We start from the raw sequence: 9,002 nt of genomic DNA, 5'->3' as shown, positions 1-9,002 counted from the left end.
GAGAGAGAGCGCTTCTACCCTCTTTCCTAGAATTTATGAGACAAACCGGCAAAAAAGAATCCTAAACAAGCTACAGTAATTATAGCACACTACTCAATCCAAAGTTTGAGTGTATGTGAACATTGTGCTCTCTACAAACTGGTAGTAGCACTTATATTTTTTAATGACATTGTTGTGGTCATATATAAGCCATCACTCATGCTATTATTATTAACAAGGTCAGCAAAGATTCACCTTTTCTGTTCATTGACATAATCACCGTTTAATTCGCACAAATTGAATCTGATGCATCCATAATTTATTTACTCGCCTGCCACTTGTGTCACACATGCAACGTACTTAATTATTCCCGTGGTTAATTCTTCCATAATTTACTCGCCTTTCACTTGTCTCACCCATGCAACACAATTAATTCTTCCTAAATTCTAAAAAGTGCACTTGTGCTAATTAGCTCCCTCGAGCGCACACGTCTGCGCCCCGTCCGATCCGCAATCACGATCACCAGGTGTGCCACGGGCAGAGTGAATTGTCCAAGTTACTAATTAAACCGCCCTAAAACCTAAAAAGTGCAGTTGTGCTTGTTATTGTCTTCGAGCACGTCTCTGCACCGTTGGATCTCCATCGCGAGGCGTGTCTGTTTCTCGGCTCACGCGGTCCATTTCACGTTAAGCGCCCAGGTGGCACTTGGTCGGCTTGCGGGCCGTTGGTTGTGGGGGGCGGTTGTAGGTCCCACCACTTCTCCTCATCCCGTTCATCTCTCTCTAGAGGCAGAGCGCACCCATTTCAAAACCACAGTTCTCGTCGCCCGTCTCTTCTTCCAAATCCTCCAACCCCCAAATCAGGTTCTCGCACCAGTTGGGATCCCGCGGGCGTAGCCGTGTTCGGTGAATCCGTGGCCGATTTTCCGCCGGAGTTGGAGCAACCACCAGTTCGGCGACCAGGGGCGTGCGACCACCAGTTGCGTGAGGCGTTTCCGGGAAGAGGATAAGCGGATGGTAGCCAGGTTGCGGTGCAACGAGGAGCAGGTCGGCGGGGGGAAGCAGTAGACGAGGCGCTTCAGGGGTGGAACAGCCGTCGCCAGCGCCGTGCCATTGGTGCAGAGGGCAGAGTCATGCTGAGGGCTACCAATCCTTCCCTTCCGTAGTCCTTCATCTGGTCTCTATTTTCCCATGTCCAAATCGGTGATTGCATGGTGTATGATGTAGACCTCGTTATGGTTGACGATGTGGGGCATTCAGTTCGCAAGGGGGTTGGCTAATGGTGGGAGTTAGGGTTACATTTTGGGTTGCTGTGGTGTGGGGATGTCCATGAGTGTTGGGTTAGGATGCTCATGACGGGGATAGTTCAGCGGAGGTCATTTTGTTGTTGTTTTGAGTTTCAGATTCATGCTTGTTTTTTGCTCTAATTTTGTGAATGACTTCCCCTGTATGGATTCAGAAGTTGCCAACGCACATAAGTGAGTGATTCTGTTACAGGTAGTATGGCATGGTTTTCTCCTTGTTTGAGCAACTTCAAATCCAGAGGAAGTTATTCACTTCAGGGAATTTTTTGAGGTTAATTTTGTCTGAATTTGCATGATGTGGTTTTTAGTTTGCATGGATATGCCTGATATGTGTAAACAATGAAGTTAATCCTCTGATTTGAAAATTTCTATGTTACCTAAGTGCTGCTTAATATAGCAACAGAGAGAAATTCAGTCCATATGGGGAGGGAGAGGGAGGGAGATGTTCTCATGCATTGGTTGTAGATCTGCTGAACCTACTAACAAGCCTGCTCATATGTTGCATATTTTGTGTTTTGACTTGCCCAACAACTGCTCATATGTTGCCTAGCACCTTGTTTTACATTGCAACGAATGTATATGTGTTGTTTGAACAAGGCAATGTTTGATGATGTAGGGTCCTTTTTGAAAGTGTGTGTATGAGGTGGGGTGCTGGGGTTACATTTTTTTCATTTTTTGCCTAGTATTGTGATTCAGTTGCAGATCTGTCATTTGCTTAAAGTTTTGTGATTTAGTTGTCAGGCTTGCTCAAGTTCAATGTGTCAGTTGCCTGACATGCCCTCAGTTGTTGCCTAGTATTCACGATATGTGTTTCTTTTTCAGGTGCCTGATGCGCAACAGATTTTCTTGCTGCTCATGGTCATGTTACTTAAGTTTGTATTAATGTTGTAACATAGTGAAGAAGAAGATAGTTTACAATCCTTCCGTTGTCTACTTTTTTTGTAAATTGCTTTTTGCTTAGTTTAGAAGGAATTTAGTCACATGACTTTGGTGGATGATATACAGTTTTTTATGATGATACTCATTGTTTGTCCTTTATATACGCAACAGAAAACAGATAGCCGAGACAAGTCAAAAGTCAAAACAGGATGGACCTCCTGGATCAAGTCATGATGACATTGCATCTCATGGCAATGAAGAGCATCAAACAAAGGTGTGCACATTTTTCAGCAAGTTTTATGTTCTCTTTGTACATAACATATTTTGTTTTTCATTTTTTACGGATTTATGTGTTTTCCATCTTCTAGCAAATAATTTGGTACAAGTGTCAGAGAACTAAAGCAATTATTGCACGGGGGCAACATCCTGATGATATTATTACTAACGAGAATAGTAACGAGAGCCAAGCTGCAGATGCTGGAAATGCAAATGTGAAAGGTGCAGACGTGGACCAACCTCCAAAACCAAAACGCTAGAAGGCGGGAGGAACTGAGGTATTTGCATAGTTGCTTCAGTTTTTTCCTAAAACAGTTGCCCAGCAATGCTGCCTAAGTTGCCTATTCAGTAATGAACATTATTGCTAATTCCTTTTTTCTTTTTTCCTGTGCAATAGGGTCATAGGAACATGGCATCCCCCGCAAGGCTCTTCAAGTTGAACAAGGAGTTGGTTCCTAACCAAAAGGGTGTCATCATTGCAACAGAATTTGGAGGCATTCTGGACCTTGAAGCAAGTAGCATGCCTGGAGATCTTAGCCAATGGATAATGAAGCATTATGACCCTGAGATTTCACAGATAGTCATTCCAGAAAGGGGGAAGATTCTTGTAGATGCCGCAAGTGTCCGTAGGATATGGGGCTTGCCAAATAGGGGGAGGAAGGCGTGCTTTGATAATCAGCCTGAAATCACAAAGGCAATGTACAATACTTACAATATCACCTCCAAGAACTCCTCAACTCTCACAGCATGGTGCAAGATGATCAAAGATATCGGAGGATCTTATGATGATGACTTTGTCCGTGCTTGGCTAGTTCTTGTTTTTTCGTGCTTCCTTGCCCCTTCCACTAGTTTAAGTATTTCCCCGAAAAACTTCCTGGCGGTCATGGATGTCAATGGAATAATGGAAACCAATATATGCCAGTTTGTTGTTGATCAACTAAAGCTTGCATTCACTTTGGGTTGTGGCAACAAGAAGGCTATTTGTTGTTATGTTTTCTACCTTGTTGTAAGTGCTTCAAGCTGTTTTGCTTTTTTTAGCATCCATTGTTTTCTTTTTTTTTCTATTTTTGCAATCATTTAGCTAACTTAAACTTTGTGTTCTTTTTCTTGTCATGACGCAGCAGTTGTATCTATACTCATTGGATGTTGGTGAGCCAATCCCTAACTTGGTACCAAGGGTTTCAGTTTGGAATTCAGATTTAATTGCCAAAGTAATTAAGAAGGACCGGGAGGCTTCGGGAGAATACGGCAATTTGCGGGTAACTTCATTTTTTATTTTAGGAGATATGTTTTTTTAGGCAACACTATTATACTAGAGTAGGCAATTCATTTTGAAAGACCAAGCAAGCTGATATAATTTTTTGGCAACTGCTTTACATATATTTCAAGTAGGTTTTCAGTCTTCTTTGAACCTTTTTTTTGTTATGCACACACTTCAATAATGTGACAGGAAGGACCTGGGTACTAATGGTAGCTGTTGTAGTACATTTTGAAATGAATAGTAGGCAAACATTGCATTTTTAACTCTTTTTTGTGGAATTTACATTTTGAACAGTAGCAAGTTTCTCCAACAACAGAAGCAACTTATGAAAACTAGAAGTTACATACCATCTCTGCATCTTTACTACATATTGAATCTTAAGTATCCACTGTATTAATAGTAGGCAATAGGAAAGTTGGATAGTGGATGCAGGCAAATTCAGACAATTAGCAATGCCATTTTCTTCATTTTCCAGTACTTTGGTATGCAAGTGGCAGAATAGTTGTCACTCATTTTTTTATCTTCTTTGACTATAAACCACTAGCTTAAGATGGAGTTTTCTCGGTGTGTGGATGATAGCTTGTTTGGCAGTATGGACCACATCACCAAATTTGTTGCCACAAGATTGCCCGAGTCTTACGACAAAATAGTAAGTTATTCAGCAACTGTTTGTTTCCTCTTACTAGTGTTTCCTTTTTCATTCCCATTTGTACATTTGCCCATTTTTTGACTCCTCAACAGAAGATTGTACTTATCATGTTATCTAACATCCACTTTTATGTTTTGCAGAAGCAAAAGAAGCTCATAGGGTTGGTGCACAAAATGTGTTTCGTAATTTCACATGCAGTGGGGAAGCTCGTGACTAGGATTGGGAGGATTGATGATGATTAATGGGGGGTAAGGGAGGCAGATCCTATTACTGCGGAGATAAGTAGGCAACAGTCTAAGAGAAGCTGTGATCAAGTACCAGCCGACACGGGCATCTTACCAAGTGAGGAGGAGTCATTTAATTCTGACAGAGATGACAGCGAGGGAGCTAATAGTGAAAGTGAGGGAGATGGCAGGGAGAAAGATAATGATGAAAGCAATAGTGATGGCAGTTCGGACAACGATGATGGTGATGATTTTGTAAATGAGGAGGAACGAAGTGGCACTGAGGGGAAACCAAGTAGTTAGGGAGCACGACAAGTGGTTGATCACCATGAGGAGGCAAGTGTTGACATGGAGAGGGAAGTCGGAACTGATGGAAACAAGGATGGTGAAGATGATATAGAGGAAGAGGATGACGAAAAAGAAGGGGATGCAGGAAAGGAAGACAATGACGATGAAGAAGGTGATGGGCACGATAAAGAGAAGGAAGATGATGGGCAGGGAAAGGATGATGTTGATGATGATGATGGTGGAGGTTGCAACGGTGACTCAGGCGACAATGGTGGCTCCTACGGTAATGAGGATGTTGCAGCTGAAGAACAAGACAGCGACGATGATGAACAAAGCACGCTGCAATTTCTAATTGAAAAGAAGAGATATAGTAAGCCAAAAGGACTGCATGAGGCAGCTAACATCTCTATCAAAGATCTTGTGATGACTGAGTTTAAAACTGCTGCTTCCCCAAAGCCACGCTTCCCTGTTTTTGAAGTAAAAGAAATGTTGGATCTTGATTACAGATCCGTTGCAGCCGAAGCTAGGATTATTTTCGAAGAGCTGTTGAGGGCAGAAGATTTGGATATGGTCTTCACATTTAAACCTGAAGAAATATGCCCAAAGCCGATTCGCCAGAAAATAATGAGAGAAATTGGTGCTCTAAATGAAGTTGCAGAACCAAAGAAAGTTGGTCAAAACCAACTACCACCACTTCCGCCATCAAAGAAGATGAAGAAAACTTTCAGTTTCATATTAGAGCCATCTATATGAATGAAACAACAATCACTACAGGAATCAGGAACTTTGTCGTCCGCCAAGGCTGGCGGCAAAGGCATACATGGCAGATGGCAACATGTCCGACTGAATAGGCTACGGCAAAGGGCTCTTTGCCGTCAGCTCGCAGACGGCAAAGATGAAAAAGGCTTTGCCGTCCGCTGACATACGGCAAAGATCTTGGACGGCACACGTGGTAGTTCAGGTCCGTTAAGTGGTTAACGGGGTGCTTGGCCGTCAACCAGCGGACGACAAAGCTGCAAAGGCCTTTGTCGCCTGCTGGCTGACGGCAAATCTGCCAAACAGGCCAGCCCCTAAGTGCCAGGTTGCACAGGTAGCTGCCAAGTGGCAGCATTGCTGTCTGCTGGCAGATGGCAAAGCTCTTTGCCGTCCGCCAGCAGATGGCAAAGTGTCTCTATAGCCCCTGTTTTTCTATTTTTTCTTAAATTCATTCAACTTTGATAGAATTTCACACACACACACACACACACACACATATATATATATATGTGTGTGTGTGTGTGTGTGTGTGTGTATGTGTACACATTTCAAAATAATTTCAACAATAAGTTTTCAACAAGATATATATATACAAGTTTCCAACATTTCCATATATACAATAAGTTTGCAACAAGAGATATCGAACAAGTTCCCAACCAACAACATGCCCAACAAGTTTCCACAAATAACAAGGAAGCACAAGCACAAGTACAAGTTTGCAACAAGTTTCCATTAATGCTAGATTCCTCATCTCAAGCAAATCTACAAATTAGGAAAGTTGAAAGTTAGAAGAAGAAGAAGACTAGCTATAAGAAAAAGAAAAAGAAGAAGAAGAAGAAGAAGAAGAAGAAGAAGAAGAAGAAGAAGAAGAAGAAGAAGAAGAAGAAAAAGAAGAAAAAGAAAAAGAAAAAGAAGAAGAAGAAGAAGAAGAAGAAGAAGAAGAAGAAGAAAACGAAGAAAAAGAAAAATAAGAAGGAAGAAGAAGAAGAAGCTTCTCCTTCTTCTTCTTCTAACTAAGGTAGATAAAAATGCCATTTTTTAGCTAAGGTAGCTAAAAATGCTAAGTGTGTAGGTCATTTTGTACCTAAGTGAGCTAATTATGTCATAAATGAAGTAGTTAAGCTAATTATAGATCATTATTGAGCTATCCTAGGTTGTTATGCCATTTTGTACCTAAGTGAGTTAATTATGTCATAAATGAAGTAGTTAAGCTAATTATAGATCATTATTGACCTATACTAGGTCGTTATGCCATTTTGTACCTAAGTGAGCAAATTATGTCATAAATGAAGTAGCTAAGCTAATTATAGATCATTATTGAGCTATCCTAGGTTGTTATGCCTTTTTCTACCTAAGTGAGCTAATTATGTCATACATGAAGTAGCTAAGCTAATTATAGATCATTATTCAGCTATCCTAGGTTGTTATGCCATTTTGTGCCTAAGTGAGCTAATTATGTCATAAATGAAGTAGCTAAGCTAGTTATAGATCATTATTGAGGTATTGTAGGTTGTTATGCCATTTTGTACCTAAGTTAGCTAATTATGTCATAAATGAACTAGCTAAGCTAGACCATTATTGAGCTATCCTAGGTTGTTATATGCCATTTTCTAGCTAACAAAGCATTTGTTAAGCAAAACACTTGGGAAAACTTACCATGATCCGGGAGGTGAAGGGCCTATCGGGGTTGCTCCACCGTGAGACGGAGAAGGATCAGTCGATCCTTTATGGGAGGCATGTTACACGAAAGATCATTTCAAATGTTTAGTTAGCATGATGCAACTGAAATGTGAATACTAGTAACTAATGACCATTCAAATGAAATCACAGTGTCCGCTATAGCAATCTGGGGCATCGGCGAAGGGGTCTGGCCGGTTTTCTCGCACACGGACTGCACATTTTGTTTTCACGAGTCAGTCATATGAGTTAGTAATGAAACACACATTGCGTGCATGATTTGACTAGTATGCGGGAGAAACTTACCACGAGGATCTCGTATAGGGCCCGGTGACTCGCATCGTTCCAGTTCCTCTCCGCCTCCAACATATTAGCCGTCCTCTCCTCCATGTCCCTCACCATCTCGTCCGCCTGCCTGCTTGCCTCCGCCACAAGCTCCTGGGCCATAGCCTTGATAGCGAGATCCACTGGCCGTGGTTGAGGCCCAATCTCGGGAAGAGACTTCGTCTGCCGCTTCTTGATCTCCGAGAGACTTCTAGGACAACGTATGAGCCCATCCCCAATGGCTACATGGCCATGTTTCCTCCCATCACTAGATAGCATCACGAGCTCAGGATCAAAAGGACTCTAGCTCGGGTTGAAGTCCTCGCCTTTCATCTCCTTCCCCCAGTCTCTGTACCTCACAAGCTTGTTGTGGGAGAAGGTGTTGGTGAAGCTCTCTGGATGATTGAGGTCATCCTCCGAGAATGCCTTGGCCTTCTTGAACGGGGCACTATGGGCCATGGCATAGAGGTCGTACAGCGGTGGCACCTCCTTCTTGTTGTGTTTTGCTTGAAAGAGAGGAACAGGGGTAAATTAGTAATTAAAGCTAGCATGAAGAATGAAGTTGCATGAATCGAACCACATACCCAGTGATCCCCATACTCAAACAGGTTGGAGCTCCCTTGATGGTGCGTCAGACCTCGCATCTAGGCACGCTTGTCCCTGGCCTTGTTGTGGGTGGCTAGCCATTGGGGAGAGCACCACTCATCCACCAACCTCTCCCAACAGTTCATCTTATCCGCACACCATCTTGGGGGCACCTAAGTTAGACAAAGAGAAATTTCAGCGCTACACCTACGAATCAAATCAAGGAAACTAGTACAAGGCCTTAAGAATAGGTAATTACCGTCATCTACTTCTCATTACTCAAATACTTGAGGCGGCACTTCTTCTTCTGCCTCCTGATGTTAGTCGACGCGTAGTAGTCTCGGATAGCATGGACCCGAGCCTCGTGTCGTGTGTTCTGAAGTAGGCGCTTGCACTCGGCTTCGAGAACCATAGCTGCCTCCGCCTCGTGTTCCTCAAGACACCTATAGAAGATCTGCAATCAAACAAGACAACACCGATCACTAGTACAATCACTAGCTACTGTTGATTTTTAATTCTGTAAAGGAGAACCTACCCAAAACCGCCGTCTCAGAATGTCGGTCGCCGTCACGCACACGACACCGTCGACCATCTCCCCCGGCAGGGCCGGGGCAACCTGATACAACTCCTAGGTGAGTGCTAGTTGTCGAATCTCACCCTCACCAGGCAACATGACCCACCCCGGGAAGTGGTGCCGGACTAGAGTGCCAAGGACCTGGTTGGGCCCGCGGACCTTATCTGCGTGCACCCAACCCCTGCAGTATGACAAGGCCAACACATTAGATATGAATTTGAACAAAC

The 9,002-nt window shown here is 43.0% G+C and overlaps 1 protein-coding gene and 1 long non-coding RNA gene across 2 annotated transcripts; both read left to right on the top strand.

The window, feature by feature from the left end:
* Positions 1-720: 720 nt before the first annotated feature.
* LOC123162660 (uncharacterized) lies at positions 721-3,379 on the top strand. The gene is made up of 3 exons (XR_006481401.1): positions 721-2,435; positions 2,530-2,715; positions 2,835-3,379. It is a non-coding gene; the product is annotated as an uncharacterized lncRNA (long non-coding RNA).
* Positions 3,380-4,231: 852 nt separating this feature from the next.
* LOC123162626 (protein bfr2-like) lies at positions 4,232-5,825 on the top strand. Its single transcript, XM_044580387.1, has 2 exons — positions 4,232-4,347; positions 4,488-5,825. The coding sequence occupies exon 2, from the start codon at positions 4,920-4,922 to the stop codon at positions 5,610-5,612; it is 693 nt and encodes a 230-aa protein (XP_044436322.1). The 5' UTR covers positions 4,232-4,347; positions 4,488-4,919; the 3' UTR covers positions 5,613-5,825.
* Positions 5,826-9,002: the final 3,177 nt, after the last annotated feature.

This window comes from Triticum aestivum, chromosome 7B (genome assembly GCF_018294505.1).
Source record: "Triticum aestivum cultivar Chinese Spring chromosome 7B, IWGSC CS RefSeq v2.1, whole genome shotgun sequence".
NCBI lineage: Eukaryota > Viridiplantae > Streptophyta > Magnoliopsida > Poales > Poaceae > Triticum > Triticum aestivum.
Note: the sequence above shows the minus strand (reverse complement) of the source record. Positions and strands in the feature narration are given on the sequence as shown.

Coding starts and splice junctions, on each gene's coding strand:
- LOC123162626 (XM_044580387.1), top strand. CDS start 4,920: ATGGAGAGGGAAGTCGGAACTGATGGAAACAAGGATGGTGAAGATGAT.